Here is a 17,262-nt window from a genome sequence, read left to right as displayed (position 1 = left end):
GCACATGGGAAGGATGGTCTAGTGCTTAAGAGACTATGATGGGACTTGGGAGAAGTCCTGCTGCAGATTTTTGGGTTTGATTGTGAGCCAAGCACTTAGCCTGTGCTTCTGTGACAATTTAAACCAATGGAGATTGGTGTCACTTTAACTGTTTTTCTCCTGTCTGCTGCCCACGTCTGATCCCAATTTAAGCCAATGTTGAACCACTTGCTTACGTGATTTGTTTGTGGTCAACTAAGTTCCCAGAAGCAGCTCCCTGGAGGTGATAGGACCATGTAACTATAGTGAGGGGGTTTATTCATTATAGTTTAAATGACTTTTGTGAAATGAACATGAAAACCCAGAATATTGGGGAATGCCACATAATCAGACGTTTGGTGTGATGGAATTTTTTGGGGTGTTGGTTTGGTTTTGTTTTGTTTTTTTTTTTCCCTCATGGAAAGAACTATATTTTACCGCCCCTCATTGTGGAAACATTCAGGATAAAGATTGGGACATAAAAGGCATTTTGCTATTATAATATGGGAGCATTTTGAAACAAACAAACAAACAAAAAAAACCACCACCCCAAAAAACCTAAACAACTTTTTCTAGAAGCAGTGCAAGCAAAACCAACGATTTTTATGATATGGCAGCATTTTTGGGGAATTGGTTTTAGCAACTTCTCAGCCTGATCCTGAATGTCACTGTCCTGAGGAATTCTGATTAGGATTGGAAATACTATGGCCTGTCTTAAGGACAAAACAGGAGGAAGGTGCTCAAATATTTGCTCAGTTTTAGACTTCTCACTCCTACATTTTCCTGATCCACTGCGTTCTGTGGAATTTATTGCACTGTTTTAGTTGAGTGGAGAAAAATATGTGTAAAATATTGAAAACTATATATTTTTAAGAAGTGTGACAAACTCTTGGGCCAGTAATACTTTAAAAAAAAAAATCTGTTAGGAGTTTCATAGTAAAATTCAACAGGAAAATCTGATGCTTTTAGCTCTTAAGTTATAAGTGATCATCACTGCTTTAGTAATTAGAAGTTCATTTTGGTTCACGCAAATTTTAAACAGCTTAAGTGAATATTTACTAGTGTAAATTTTGTTATTTGACTGTGTTTCTGGAAGTAATCTGAGAATTTTAGTAATATGTCTCTTGATACTTATAGTCAATGTTACTTACTAGCTTTTTGCCTTTTTTTTTTTCTTTCCAGTAAGTTAAGAATCAATATTGATATTACAGTTGCTATGAGGTGTCAATGTAAGTATTCCATCCGTGAAAGTTTTGAAACACTTTAAACGCTCTTTGGAATATGCATTTGCTTGCAATATGGTTGGATATTGTTCAAAATATTCTAACAGTGAGATTTCTTCTGATCTTGATGATAGGTAGTCATGTTAATGGCATATGACTCACTGGAAGAATTGGTAGGAGATGTGAAGAAAAGTATTTATGCCATCTCATTCATGTCTCACAGAACTTTGCTTTTTCTGTCAGCAAAAAAGGGATCTGTTGTTCCTCTCTCTCTCTCTAGCTGGAATATTCTAAAAGCTCATTGTGAGACACAACTCAGCCGCAGGAATTTATCACAACTTTTATTTATTTATGAACTTGGCAAATCTGGTCTACTGTTTAACAATACTGGAACCATCAGGTAATTTCATCCTCCTGATGAACATATGGATGCCTTCTCACTTAAAGGCAGTGCTTGCTATTCTTTTGACATCATATAGATAGTGAACAATTATTTGTATGGACTGGTTTTGGTTGTCCTGGCCTGAGAAAGAGAGAGAATACTACTAATACCAGCGATGCAAGCAAATTTTCAAGACTCATTTTTTTAGCTAGGTTGAACCTTGCATTAATTTTATGGTACATCAATACCATACAATTTGTGTTTGTCTCACAAGTATTAATTCATAAGTTATCCCTTCTTACTCCTAAAATGTATTTTAATATTTTTCAATTATTTTTCAGTTAGCATAAAAAAAAATCTGTTTTTTTTTTCTACATTTTTTTTTAAATTTAAGAAATAAACAAAACGTTATCCTCTGTTTTGACTAGTCTTGGTTTGGATTCAGTGCTTATGAAACAGGAAAAACTACTTATGCATAGCAGATCCTAGAAAGCTTGTGTATGTGGTTCATACAACACCTCTGAAGGTGTTACATCAGTGAGGAAATATTGCAAATCTGAATATTTTGTTTCTGGTCACTGTGCATCAGTTGATGATACTCTGATGTGATAGGTTGAAAAGTAGGATTCTGTGGTTTCCCCTTAACCTCCCAGTTAATCTGCTTCTTGCCAGATTTATTTTTCGTTTGGTTTGGACTTTGTTAACAAGGAACAGTAACTTATACTGAAAGTTCGCAGCTGTACTGTGAAACTTCATTTCAACTTTTTTTTTTTTTGTTTGGTTATCTGTATCTGGTTATCTTTTTGTTTTGATCATCTGTATGACTCTCAATATTTTTCTCCCTTTTTAATATAGATGTGGGGGCTGATGTTCTGGATTTAGCAGAAACAATGGTCGCCTCTGCAGATGGGCTAATCTATGAACCAGTAAGTTGATTCTAACCTTTTTATTTAAAAAGCAAATTGCTCTTTACTTGATGTGGAGCACTACTGGGCTGGTTTGCTTGCTTGTATTTTTTTCCCCACAACTGGGCTGCACAGAACCTGCTGGAGTATTGTCTGATCCATGAGTGAGGTCTGTAGTGCTTACCCCAGGAATCTGCTAGGGAAAAAGGCTAGCATTGGGATTTCTGTTTGTTCACACTCTGCGGATACAGCAGATTTGAATACAGCAGACTCCCAGATCAGTGCTTCGTAACAAGCTAGTGATTTCTACAGCTAGTTGTTTTTACATGTGCAAATTCTAGGGATAAGCGCAGTATTTGATATGGAAGGAAAACTATCAGAACTCATTAAAAGAGAATTGATGTGACTGCTTTTTAACTAGAAGAACACTATGATTCTTAAAAGGGGCGTAAAGTCACCACGATATCCTTATAATGTGGAATGGCATTAAAGATCATAAATTGGGTTAGCATCCTTTTAATTTCTGTACTGTGAACTGAAGGCTCTGGAACTGTGTAAGCCTGTGCTCTCTTAAAGTGGTTTTGATAGCATAGTACAATAAGCTTTGAAGTAATTATGCTGTGTGAAAGTAATTTATCATTTACAGAAAACCTGTTAGAGAATGTAACTTCCTGCTGTAATTATTGCATTCTGTAATAACTGAAGCATATTCCAAACTGTAAGAGTTTTGTCCAAATTCCTACTCATGTGCTTGAGCAGGAGGAGACGGCTGAATGGAAGGACATGCTTGGGAAGAGGAAGGAGCTTGGTTTTGTTTGTTTGTTCTGCTTGGAACGTTTCCTCTTTTTGTCTGGACAGTAATCTCTGTGCTGCTGTATCTGCTGCGTGCTAGCAGTTGCCCCAGTGATTATAAGCCTAGAAAGAGGAAACTTTCTGTACCTGGTCTCTTTGGGTACTTAATTGCGACTGTATTTAGTGTCTGGAGTACATCGGTGTTAACAATACATAGATTTTGATTCCATGCATAGATGTTACTGGTGATATTATTGTGCTAGTTGCAGTATAGCAGATCTGGGAGCATGTCTTAAAGCAGTGTTCAGTGTTGGATGACCCTAGAAATGCATGAGCTGCATCTGGACCCTTGTTTTTCAAAGATTGCTCCTCTGCCTGTTTCATTGCTGTTCGCATCAAAACCATGCGTTCAGTTATATCACTTAGAATTAAATGGCCACTCACTGCTTCATCTAGCCCATGTTAGTTAGAGGCTAGGAGGGCAGAGACTGCTGACTCGAGTTACGAGAGCTTTAGGAAAAGATGCTGAAGTTTTAAATGCAAAGAAGTGAATAATTCTGGGGGAGAGGGACAGAAATTTCCATACTTGAACACTAAATGCATTACTTAAAGTCCTTTCATAAGCTCCAGTATGTGGTACCAAGTGTGAAGTTGATTGTAATTCCCCACCCCTTCCCACACCCCAGTTCTCTTCTGGGTTTCGTGGATGGGACTTCAGTGGATCCTACATGTTTTGTTAGATGTGTTATTTTTGTTTCAGGTAGTATTTGATCTCAGCCCGCAACAAAAAGAATGGCAAAGGTAAGGCACTGAGATGCATGCCTATGGTTTGTATTATTTGTACGGGAAGTGGCTTTGAGGTACACTAGAGTTACAGACCAGAACTACGTCTTGGGTCTAACAGCTCTTGCTTGTAATTTCAGAGTGCAAACTTGTGAAAGGATACTAATTTACTTTGCTTTTATCATGATTTGAGATCTCTGTTATGTAAAAAATTTGCTTTGGACTTATTTGTGGAATTGAGTCATGCAGTTGCAAGCCAAGATGTATGGACTCACTCTAATTATGTTTCCAAATGAATACTTGGTAGCGCAAGCTTTAATTATGGCTTCAGATGCATAACATAGCTTAATATCTGAATGGCAAAGCTGAGCCATGGTAACAAATTGGCACTTTCTTGTGAAAGGAAATGGGTTCGAGTCTTTCATATAACTTCATATAATGGACACACTGTTTATCATTTAAACTGGAATCACTTGGTTATGTGTGTGATTGCTATACTGATAATCTTGTAATGGAACCTGAAGCTTGTGTGGAAGTCTGGCTAGTTTGGTATTTTGGTAACGTGCTACTGTGAACACTAGAGCTTTAAGCTCTAAATATTCTCAAAGTTTATTGTAACACTTTAATGCTGACATGAACCTTGCTAACATCTCGATTTGTAACCTGCAGCTGAAGTTGATAATTAATTGTGAGGTTATTTTTTCTTTTCCTATTGCGTGCTTTCACACTTGTCTGTAATCTTCAGGATGCTGCAGCTGATTCAGAGTAGGCTGCAGGAAGAACACTCTCTTCAAGATGTGATATTCAAAAGTGCTTTTAAAAGTGCTTCTACAGCACTGCCGCCACGGTAAGAAAAATGGGGATGTGTCGTCATTCCCCTCTCCCCACCCTATGTAATTAGACTTCACATTTTATTGTGGTTGTGATTTTTATTTTTTCCCAGAAGATAATTTTATAAGAAAAGAAGCCTTACTGCTTTTTATTGCATTTTAAAATAGTATACTTGATACTTGCTTTGGAGAGCTATTGTTTTATGAAAACCTCTGAGGTTTCCAACCTGGAGAAGGTTTCCAGGTTTTGTGTGTGTATTTATAGATATATATGTATACACGATACAGACACACATAAATATATATGTACACCTTTTTAGTCCATTTTTTCTGATGCTTTCTTTCTAATGTCAACTAGTAATTCCAAAGCAATACTAAACAAGAGTCTTTTTTTTAAATGAAAGAATATCTTTCTGTTTAGCAACTTTTTTAAAAAAAGTCCTGCTATTAGCTGTGACTTAATATTTTATGGTTTAAAAAGCATCAACCTCTGAATAAAAATGTGTTTTATTAGTAAATGCCCTGGTGTAGGATAGCACTGTTAAAATTGCGTGGAGAAACCTTGCTGTTGACACTTTATTCCAGCTACCCACAAAATGCTAAGAGGCTACTGTATAGAAGGCTTGGTCTACCTGAATCTAGATGCTATGTGAATTTTTTTTTTTTCTTCTTCCCCAGGGGAAACACTTTCTACATGAAAGTTGAAATTCCTTTCCTCTTAAAAACAAACAAACAAACAAACAAAACCCTATGCAAGCAAGCTATAAATAAAACAAAACAAACACCAAAAACATTATATGCACTTTCCATGTTGTAATCTCCCTGTTTGAGGACTAAATACATCCTTTCTTCCTAAGGCAAGGCTAAAGACAGCTCAAAAAATATTTTTTCTCATTTGGTTGATGTCTTCAGAGTCATTAAGTCCTTCTGTGCCTCTATGATACATGTTAGTGCAGTATTTGAGATAGTATTTATGCTTGAGATGTGGAAATATGTTTGGAGTTGCGAACATCCCAACAGGTATGGGAAGAGGAAGGTTTCATAAAAAATAAATGTTGAAAGCTGTTCTTGCTACTGTGTCATTAATGTGACTAATATTTTTTGTTACATTCATTGTAGTGTTAAAACTTTCCCAACAAACATTTTTTGGTAGAGCTAGTTGGAAAAAAAATCCCCAGGGCAGCAAGATATACTTATAGTCTTACAATACATGAACATGTGAACAGGAAACATAAGTTAGCTTTGTACGCCAGATCTCTGAATACAAGTACAAACGAAAGCTTATTGGTTTCATCAGATTGACCTTTATTAGATTCCTTCTCTTCCACCATCCTTGCTGTAATTCCAGAAGAATGCAATAGAGAGGTAGATGATAATGCTGTATCTTTATGCTAGGAAAAAGAAATCTAACTGTACTGCTGTTATTTCTGTTAGTGAATAGTCTCAAGTACTCTTTATATTGTTTTTGTTTAAACAGGGAAGATAATTCATTACAGTCTCCAGATGCGTGCAGAATTCATGGTCATCTCTATGTCAATAAAGTGGCAGGGAACTTTCACATAACTGTGGGCAAGTATGTTCTGTTCAATTCCTGAAAATAAAAAAAAAAACCCAACAAAAGAATTGACTTCTACATTATATATAGTGCATGCATGGATATGTGTGTGTATGCTTTTACACTTTTGAGTTAATGACTGGTTTTCATTAACCTTGCCATACACGTACTTGGTATTATTTTCCGTGTGGTATCTTTTCTTGCTCAGTTAAAAACAAATTTCTTCATAAGTTACTAAAAACAATGCAGTGCATTATTGCATGCAATGTAGTGGTTATGAATTCCAGTGTCTTACCGGATGAAAACTCTTGAAAATACATCCTCTGTAAGGGTATGATGTGGAGTGGACTGCTTGTACTTGCCTCCGTTCTTTGGGCCTGGCCAAACTTCTCCTTTCTGTTAGCATGCAGTTCACTAACATGGATGAAGTGTAGACATGTGCCACTTCAGTCCTGAGATAACATTGTTAGAGAACCATAGTTAGCGAGCTAAATGGTATCATCTTGATTTGAGGAGAGACTTTCTGATGTGCGTCGGCAATGGTATTAGCTTATATATACTGCATAGAAACTTGTGTTCACTCTTCTCTGTGCTCTCCAGCTCTGCTGTCCTCACTTGTCTTCCTGTGACCAGACATGTTAGCATGCAATTTGTACTCTCTAATTTATCCACGTGTAATTCCAGCTGCTGTCTTTGTGTGGGTATTTCTCCAAATGTCACTTCTGTCTAGTCTTGCACCACCTCTCTGATTTGCCCCTAGATGTCCAACCTCTTAAGCCTTTTTCAGAGCTGATGATTTCAGCCTTTCATCTGTACTGCTATCACTTCTCTCTTCCTGTCTTTAGTTTTGCAACCCTAAATAATCTTTTGCTTTCCTTTGTTTCCTTTTGCTCATCATTACATTTGTACTTCTGCTAAGTTGCTCCGTCTCTTCTTGTAGATATTTTTTTTTTATGGCTTTTCTCACTGCCCGCCTTTGTACCTAATTGCCTGGTTATTTATTGTAGTCCTATATTGACTGATCTCATTGTCTTTCTCCACCTTCTGTTTGTCCAAAACTTACATGTATTTGGTAATTATTTAACTCAAGCTAAATAGGGAAAGTTTCCAGCATTATTGGCTAAGTGTGGCTCAGAGACTGTTTTACTTTCCAGACAGAGTTGTGGGTTTTTTCCCCCTCTTTGCGTTGTTACCAGCCGCTGAATTGTACGTGCTTTGCAGGTTTACAAACAAGTGTCCAGACCGGAAGTTAACTTGCTTAGTCGGGGAGCAAATACAGAGCATAGTTAATTTGCTTAGTTATAGAACAAGTACAGTAAAGTTTTCATCAGTCACTTGAGCAGTTCTGTAGCTTTTCATGAGGTAGGCCTTGGTGGCTCTTCTAGTAACCTAGTGACTTGATGTGTGTTTGACATTTCTAAAAATGCAAGACACTAATTTTGTGTAAGAGGGTTTTCACGAGTCTCATGTTCCTGTACCTCATCATTCAGGTTGTCTGTACTTGGCAGTAATAAAAATGTCTTTTTTTATTTAATATAGATATACACAATTTTTATATTTATAAAACTTTGTAAAACATATATATCTCATATATATTTAAACATATGTTATATGTATGCACATATTTTTTTATGTTGTATTATTGAAATAATAAGTATTTATTGAAATAGAGGGGGAAAGGTAATTTTTCTGCATAGTTGCATTTAGGAAAAATGTGTCTTTTGTCTGGATTCATTAAACAAAATTTTCATAAAACATATCTTGCTTTCTTTAGGGCAATACCACACCCTCGAGGCCATGCACACTTGGCAGCCCTTGTAAGCCACGAGTGTAAGTTCTTTTTATCATCTCCTTACGAACAAGTATCATTTCTTTCAGACTACTCTCTCCTAATTTTCCTATGTTAACATTGGTTGCTGTTGTAAAGACGTTCTAGCATTGTAGAATAAAATGAAGAATATTCTTTGCAATGTTACGACTCAGTAGTGACTTACTTTTATACATTTAACACTATTAGTTTTATCTTTAGGTTGCTTCTGATAACAGGAAGCAATGATAACAGGAATCTCAAATGTATTTTGTTGTAACAGAGATACCATATGAAATTCCTGTATTTCAGTCCAAACTACCGATTTCCTGCAAAATCTGTTTTTATAAGGTTAAAAATTTCTGACCTTTGTCCTTAGAAACTTAATTTCTAGGTTGAGTCTAGATACTAAATGTGTATTGCTGCCATCCATAATGTGAGGAAAGGGTGACTTACTGTGAATAATGAACTTGGTGTTGGTCAAACCTCCAAATGTCTGCCCGTTAATTTATGTCAACACAAGTGTATAATATTACAGAGCTTAAACACCTTTGCAAAATCAGGCAATGTAGTAACTTGGTAGTTGCCTTATGCTTTCTCTGTACATTTCATTTATGAAATTTTAGGCTTTTTAATACACTTACGTACAAGAACCTGAACTGTAGAATAACCTCAGTATTTGGCGAACTAGAAATTTCCTGTCATGAAATTTTAACTGTCTTCACCTCCAGGCTGGTTCAGATAGAGTTATAATTAATTTTAGAAGTTCTTTTCTAGAGACATTGAATTTCTTTGCTAAATATTTTGCATTTGAGTTTTGTTTGAAACGTATATGTGGATGTATTGATATAGTCACAAGCACAAATGCAATGAAATGCACACCAATGTTTTGAAATATTCTGACTAGTGCATTTTCCAGTGTGAGAAGTGTCTACATCTTTTTCTCTGAGAAGAGTACAGAATCTCATAGATTAAAAATGTTGTTTCATTTCTCTGTATTGTCTTTCAGCCTATAACTTCTCTCATAGAATAGATCATTTGTCATTTGGAGAGCTTATTCCAGGAATTATTAATCCTTTGGATGGAACAGAAAAAATAGCATCAGATCGTAAGTGTTGTGTGTCTAAAAAAAAATGTTGGTTTCTATATTTTTCCAATAATTACATCTAAAATATTATCATGTTTCATGAATGTTGTAATTTACAAACAGCTTTGCTTGCTAAATTTAGTAGCAAGCAATGCACTGATCAGTTATCTACATGTCATCTTCAATGGACAATTTCTTTTTAATATCAGTATTGCTATATATACTTTGCTGTTTTGCTGAATTTGATTTGCAGTTTCTTCCATATTTGTGTTATATTGAAGTTACAGTATGTCTGAACATATTGCAAAGAATTTTGCAGCAGTTTGCTACAGTGGAGATTCATAGATTTGATTGTTGTTGTAATGGGGAAAACTAAGTCTGATTTGATTTAGAAAAAAAACCCAAACCTGCATCAGGAGTCTTGGCTTCTATTCCTGTATTTAGTTTGTCGCTTCCATGGTTTTGTGAGGCTACTATAGGAGGGTTGGTGTATCACTTTGTTTCCTCATGTATAAATAAAGGAGTATAGTAAAATAACCTAATTTACAGAGCTACCTACACCTCATCCTCTGACTTGCATTGCCCATGAGAGTGATCCCCAGAACCTTCTAAAGCTGCTGTTGTCTCAAAGTCAGTCAGTCTGTTGGCTGTTCCAGCCAGAAGGGCGTAGGGTAGTTGAAACAAATTGCATCAGTCTCAGTGTTCTCTTAGGGAATTGCATGAAGACAGAGCAATCATAAATACATAAGCATGCTGATTGCTCTAGAGTAATTCTCTAGAAGTCTATCTAATCAAGAGAAAAACTGTAACCGGTTTAGAAGGGCTTCCAGCATTGTAGAGACAATTCAATGGCTAAAATCTATTCAAACCACAGTCGAGATTTATGTATCACGCAAAATGTGACTTTTTGAAACTTTTTCGGTTCTAGCGTCCTGGAAAACATTATGCATTTCATTTGAAGCTTTGAATGGCCTGACCTTAATGAAACTTATGTAGGTAAAATGTAAATTTCTCTGAGTACAAATGCGACACAGGCCTTACCCAGGGAATCTAACTTTGTCCATGTAGATGGTGCTGAAGTAGTCTTGGCAGTGCTGAGACTCCTTGAAGAATTTCCCTCGTGTAAATGGCTTATCTGATTAACTATTTTAAATATTACTTGTTTGATTTTATTTGTGAATGTCTCAGATGGTCTTTGACTCTGTACTTAATTCAACAGTGAGATTTTTTTTCTTCTAGACAACCAGATGTTCCAATATTTTATCACAGTTGTGCCAACCAAACTCCATACGTATAAAATTTCAGCAGAAACTCATCAGTTTTCAGTGACCGAAAGGGTAAGTAGAAGTATGAGAAAACCATGCAGAGAAAAATCTAACAGTGATTGTTCTTAACAAATGCTGAAATGTGAAAAGGGAGATTTAGTTGTACCGTGGCTTTGAAAACTCTAACATGAAGAGACTCTTTGTACAAGATGCATTAGATTTATCTGTAAATAATATAATACTGATGGTAAAATGTATGTGGTTAGTGACACTTCCTAACTTCTTGCATTAGTGTTTTGCATCCATAGATCTGGAGTCTGCTGTTAGAATTAATGATAGATATCCAGTTGTTTCCACTTCACTGGATGCTAATAGTGGTGGTGGTGGTCATGGTAAAACCCTGTAAGATTTAGGCCTGTAATCTTGTGTGTAGCTTTACAAATATTTAATCCACCTTTAACTTTTTATCTGTGTGGGAAGCAAACCAAAACCACAGCTCATTTGTATGTCATGAACATGGCTGTGGAGTGTTAGAAATGGAAACAAATGTAGTTTGTATGGAAAACTAATCACACAGAAGCATCTTTGTCTCTCAGCTGTCTTGTTTAATCTTTGTTGGACCACCAACTTCAATTACTGTTCAGACTAGAAACCTTCCACTTCTGGGCTTGGAGGGGCTTTTAATTCTGAATCCATAAAGAAAGTAGTTATAGCAGCATAGTACATGGGCAAATTATAAGGGGGTAATTTTAAAGACTGCTGGAAATAAGAAAAAGGCCTTATGTGTACCAGTTACATGTCTCATTTCCAGACACTGAACTCTGTTTTGATCTTCTATTCAAAAGCCAAAGAAAAAAATCTTTGCAAAAAGTTGTAATTAAAAACGACAGATAAAGCAAGAGGTAAGAAGGAAGCCTTGGGTTGAAAGGAAATTCAGAGATTAGGATGGCAGTTCACTGTAATACTGTTTGTGGTGTTCTCAGAGGGAGAAAAATCTTTATTTTCTCATGATTCCATGCTGTGCTTCTGAAAAATACATAGCATGGGGAAGTAGGATAGAGGTGATGTCTTGGTGTTCAATTTGGGACATGCAGACTGCTGAAGGGAAAGCTTGGCTCTAAAACTCATGAAAGCTGGAGTAAAGAGAGGAATGAAGAGGAATTTCATAATGCAGTATACTCCCATCTCCTGCTGGTCTAGCAGTCTGCTTCGTGTTTTCTCTGCAACAACTAAGGCACTCCTTAAACTTCTGGACATCAGTCAACTGCTTATCTTACTCCTTATTGCATTTTTTTCATCTTGTATTAAATGTTTCTCTCCTTCTGCTGTAAAGATGGTTTTGGTCAATTAACTGTGCAGTCTTAGTTAGCTCTTATTTTCTTGGGGGGAATGTATTTTTTTATGAAAGCTGCCGCAGTCACAGGTTGCTTCGGTGAACAGTGGAGGTAAAGTGGCATTACATACTTGCTCTGGCTGTCTCAGTAGGTAGCCTTGTGGCCTGTAAAGCTTGTTTGTGTTTGTCTTTGGAAACCAAATACCCCTAGCAGATGACCTGGGAAAGGCTATTAAGAAGAGTTAACACTGAACAACTTAGTGCAAGAGTAGGCATGTGTGTAGACGTGGAAGAAGGTGGTCAGCTAGCCAAGGCTAAAACTTGAATACAGTGAGGTCTAATTGCCAGTGGTGAACAGACGGGGAAGCAGAGTTTAAAAGGTGCAGGCAGAATCATCTCCACTACTGTTGATGTTTGATATACTGTGTTTATCTATGTTAAAAAGATTTAATTCTAGCAAGGCTTCACTGATATCTGAGATATCTGATGCAGGGCTAGTTATTTTCAACAGGTTTTAGCAACCAACAGTTAAATCGTGTGCAGCAGTTGAAGCTACAAGCAGACCAAAATGATATGTGGGAAAATAATTATGTATCTTTTGAGGGTGGAGTTTTGGGCATTCTGTTTAACTTTGTATTCTTTTTTCACCATTTGACCTCAAAAGACCAATCAGGTTTAGGGAAACAAAAGAGGAAAACCAACCAAACAAATACTTTTTTTTTTGTCCCTCGCCAACAGCAAGGTTCTGTTGAACTACCTTCAATCTTCTCCTGCTCCTTAGTACGCCTGATCATCCATCCTCTAGTGCTGAATGTTGTCACATTCTTGAAATCTAGAAAGCATTCTGTACTGTTTTGGGTTGAGTTTTGTTTATTTAACCATTGCAAAGTTTCTGTGACCTGGTATCATAACTGATACATTAGTTTGTCATCCTGTTTACTTTGGTTTGGTAGCAAATAAAGCAATATGGTTTATGTCAACTTTAGCTGACTGGAGAAATTGCTTAGTCTGTATTTCAAAGTGGTATTCTGCTTTTTATTTTGTACTGTATTCTGCATGGTTCTTGAGCACAGACAAATCTACGGGTGAGATGGAGCTGTGATGCCTTGCTTTTCTGTTCAGCCTTGCTTGTCTGTCTTCTCCGCTCTTATTAGCCTAGACATGGCTGAGTTTGTCTTCAGTCAATTATATTTTTTTTTTCTGCTGCCCTTGTATATTTTCAGCCAGACTTACCTGGCAGTGCGTTTGTCAACACCTTTCACTAACAACAAAATGATAGTAAACTTTTGAAAGAAACTTAAGATTGTGTTGAATTTTTTTCTTCTGGAACCTGTTTTAAAAAGTAGAGATTTATAGCATCCACTCTTTCTTCTTTGGGGTCTTTTGGTTTAAGAATTTGGGCAAATGAGAAAAAACGGTAAAAGTTCTTGGATTAGGACTGAGGCATCTGATCTGTTTAGAGTAGTCGTGGTGAATTAGTTATTATTTTTATCGAGGTGTATTTCTTGCTGTGTGACTGTTGTCTGAAGTGACCTGACTGACAAAAACTTTGAAAAGAGACTTGATATTGGTATTCAGTTTTCAGACTCCAGTAATTTTGAATTTTTGATCTTTTTTCCTTTTTATTTCTTTTTCCATCGAAGTAATGGATTATGGCATATGTGTAAGTATGCACTGAGGAAAAAAAAAATGGCATTGGTCTAATTTAACTTAAGCTTCTGAATTTCAATTATGGTATACTCTAGTTTAGGGTCTTCCCTGATAGTTTTAAGAGCCAGGAATTAAATCCTGTCTGGCATGTGAATCTAGAGATACGCTCCAAGGCAGGAGGAGGATGAAGCCTAATGAATCTTAGATGCAATATGCAGATTTACAAACACCGTCTGGGAAAACTGCCATAGCTAAGGCTGTTCAACAACTTAAATGTCTCCTGAAGGTCTCATCCTGATGTGAGTGATTAATAGTAATGCATAAAGTAGGAAGAGTTGGACCACTGTGTTATACCAGCACACTCACTTGCGTTCACAGGCTAGACCAAGACTGTGGCACTTAACTCTCGTAGGTACCAAAAGCAACCTAATTATAAACATAATTGTTTAAAGGATCATGTAAACAAATCTCGAGAGGATAGTACCAGAGCCTGGTAGTGAACACTGATACACAGAAGACCTGCAACCAGGAAAGTAATTTGTTATTAAATAACGTTTGACTTTTAGAAGGTACTGGCCAAAGTTATCTTGATATTTCCTGGTTGTCTGTTGATTGCTAACTGTGATTAAGTAGCTCTTTGTCATCACATCTATTAAGATTGTTTTCCTTGTGACTAATAAGAAGCGACTAACTTCTGTTTCTCTCTCCTCTTTCAGGAAAGAGTAATTAACCATGCAGCTGGCAGCCATGGGGTGTCAGGAATATTCATGAAATATGATATCAGTTCACTTATGGTGACGGTGACAGAAGAACACATGCCTTTTTGGCAGTTCTTAGTGAGGCTCTGTGGCATTATTGGGGGAATTTTTTCAACTACAGGTAACTATCGGTGCTTTCCCTCTTAAGTTCTACCAGAATGTTTTTTGGTCATGTTGATTACGTTATGGATAAATTGTAGGGGAGTCCTGAATCTTGAGCAGGTTTAAGACTAAGTGACCATTTGTGTGCCCTGAAATGTGCAATGAAAGCTACTCGGTTTTGGTGTTCCAGTAGGCCATTTCTGCTTTTCTGAGGGCCTGTTGTTTCCTTTTTGGTAACTCTGGCATAGTTTATTTACTTCTGGAAGAGCAAGGAGAGATATATCTTTATACACACACACCTATGGACACAGAGAGACTTCTGATATTCTGTGTATTTCCTATAGTTGGGATCCAGTGCTAAATCAGTGCCAAAAATTGAGATAAAATTTCCATCTGAAGTAATTGGAAGGATTTTCCTTGTGTAACTTGTCAATGTACTGCAAGATTTGCTCCTTTAAAAAAAATAAACTAAGCTGAAAAGACATGATTCACTTATTAGTCAAGACATAATAAGGTATCTTGATTACAAGTTATTTCTCTTCTTGGCTTTCACTCTAAGAAAGCAAGAGACCTTGAACTAAGAGCTCTCTTTCAAAGTAGGTATTTCTGTCCCACAGAATGTATTCTAACATGTGAAAGCCGGATGGAAGGAACTAGATTTGCTTGGATAACTTTGGTTTTGCTTTTGTTGATGCATTTCAGAATGTTAGAATTCCCCCTGGCCTTGATGTTTCCTTTTTTATGTTAATTTCTCAGTGGTTTACATACCAGTTTACTGCATTGTATCCTGTTGAAGTGGAGTTGTGTTGTAATACTTCTGTAAGTACTACAGTTTTACTACTTGTGACAATTTAAATCTTGTTTGACGTTGCAGGAATTTTACATGGCTTTGGAAGATTTGTAGCAGAAATTATTTTTTGCCGTTTCAGACTGGGCTCTTACAGATCCACATCGGTAAGAAAAACTTAAGTATTAAATAAGTGGTATGGCTACCTGAGGATGGATGATAAGGACAACTCCAGGATTCGGTCCCAGCAGAATTTAAGATGGGTGTAATAAACCCTTTCTTTGACGCACATATGAGCAGATGTTCAACAGCTTTTAAAAACAGTTGGAAAATTTAACACGTAAGGAAGCCAGGTGTTTTTTAAGAAGCTGAATTAATGAAACCATCTGCTACATACCCTCCATTTTCCTTACTATATTCTTTTTATTTTCATATTACTACAAAAATTACGTGTTTTCCCAGACCTCGTCAGTCTCCTTCACATATTCGTCTTCTGCTTGGCCAACTGACTGAAGAAGAGGCACTGCACGCTGCAGGGTTCAGTGTTGCTACTGATTAGCCTGCGTGCTTCTGCCAAGCAGTGTGAAAGAGCTGAGCAGTCTTTACCTTTCCCTTCATTGGGCATCAATAGGATCGCTCCTCTAGCTTGATTTTTATATTACTTTCATTTTTCCTGTTTTAAGCCTGTAGGTAGCCTTTAAGACTTCTACCTTTCTCTCAAATTTGGTTGAAGTTTGCCAGCTGGCAGGGTTATGTGAGTGGGGGGAGAGGAGGGAAAGCAAGCAGATTTGTATAATTTTTGTTTGGGAGACCAGGCAAAAGGCACACAAGAAATGCCCAAGAACAAAGAAGTGTGTGTTTTGGGGGAGGAGGGGGAGATTCTGTTTCTGGACAAGCCATTAATAACACACTGTTTTTATTTGACTAGGTCCAACTTCCTGATGGCCACACAAGCAACCACTTACCTCTGATTACAGACAATAGTACGCATTAGTCTCCTGAGAAAACTAACTTTCTTTCTGCCTGATACAGAAGACATTTTTTTATAATAAAGAAAACATTGTGCAATATGCTGAGACAGTGCTGATGGGCAGCAAAAAACGAAGCCTTTACAAAAGAAAAAACCACCAACAAAATAATTTGTGTAATTTTTTGTCTTTCTAAGTGCACATGGAGTCATAGGAGGTTGTGAGACCAGTGAGGTGGACCATCTTCTGGAGATTAAAGGAGCATTGCTGTCAATACAGTATTCATGGTCCAGCTGAATGTCTTTGTGATGACTGCCATTGACTGCTGAAGCATCTTAGTGATCTTGGTTCTGTGCCTGGGAAGGCTAGCAGGCTCCAAGAAGAAAAGAGTATGTGGGATGTGTGGAAGAGCCAGCAGCAGGCAAAGAGGGACAGTAATAGAGCTGGGGTTTCTCTGAAGTGTACAAACTGGGGGTTGGGTTTTCTTCTTTTGTAATGGTGGGGCCAGGGGCTAAGATGTTTTTCCTACAGGTAGGGAACGATCCTAGAAAATCCTGAAGAAGAGGGAGATGAGAGAACTCAGGGAGTAAGGTGAAGCCCAGGCCATCATGTTGATCATAGCTGCTGCTTTTCTGTAGTCCCACCATTTCTTAGTGGAAGAAATGTAATGTGGAGCAGCGGAGTTCCTCCGTATTTTCACGCATCCGCTTTGCCAACAGTGAGAATATTGCTTCTGGGGTTGACGTGGAAGTGCCCAAGGACTCTGAGAATGGGCTCCAGTGTGCACGGTTTTTTGACTTGGCATAAGAAGCCTTTTAAATAAGGCGTTTGATTGTAGTTTTGATAAAAGGCAAGACTCCCTAGCAAAAGATCAGGAAATCTTTGTACACCTCTTTCTTGATAAAGGAATTGCTTTGATGGAACCTTCGTTGTACCCCTGCTGCTAGTATGTAAGCCATGGTATGTAAATCCTGGAGATGGGGAGGAAAAAGAGCAAGAAGCTGCCTTGCTTTGGTT

The 17,262-nt window shown here is 37.2% G+C and overlaps 1 protein-coding gene across 1 annotated transcript in view; it reads left to right on the top strand.

The window, feature by feature from the left end:
• Positions 1-16,413, top strand: part of ERGIC2 (ERGIC and golgi 2) — a 20,625-nt gene extending 4,212 nt beyond the window's left edge. Inside the window, exons 3-13 of the mRNA XM_009885944.1 lie at positions 1,201-1,247; positions 2,479-2,549; positions 4,081-4,121; positions 4,849-4,950; positions 6,411-6,506; positions 8,263-8,318; positions 9,305-9,403; positions 10,622-10,719; positions 14,347-14,509; positions 15,365-15,444; positions 16,206-16,413. Of these exons, the coding sequence (XP_009884246.1) occupies positions 1,201-1,247; positions 2,479-2,549; positions 4,081-4,121; positions 4,849-4,950; positions 6,411-6,506; positions 8,263-8,318; positions 9,305-9,403; positions 10,622-10,719; positions 14,347-14,509; positions 15,365-15,444; positions 16,206-16,271 (919 nt within the window). The 3' untranslated portion in view covers positions 16,272-16,413. The remainder of the gene's footprint in view (positions 1-1,200; positions 1,248-2,478; positions 2,550-4,080; positions 4,122-4,848; positions 4,951-6,410; positions 6,507-8,262; positions 8,319-9,304; positions 9,404-10,621; positions 10,720-14,346; positions 14,510-15,364; positions 15,445-16,205) is intronic.
• The last annotated feature ends 849 nt before the right edge of the window (positions 16,414-17,262 follow it).

The sequence above is a fragment of the Charadrius vociferus genome, unplaced genomic scaffold, assembly GCF_000708025.1.
Source record: "Charadrius vociferus isolate BGI_N301 unplaced genomic scaffold, ASM70802v2 scaffold535, whole genome shotgun sequence".
NCBI lineage: Eukaryota > Metazoa > Chordata > Aves > Charadriiformes > Charadriidae > Charadrius > Charadrius vociferus.
The sequence above is the reverse complement of the archived record's forward strand: the minus strand, read 5'-3'. Positions and strand labels throughout refer to the sequence as shown.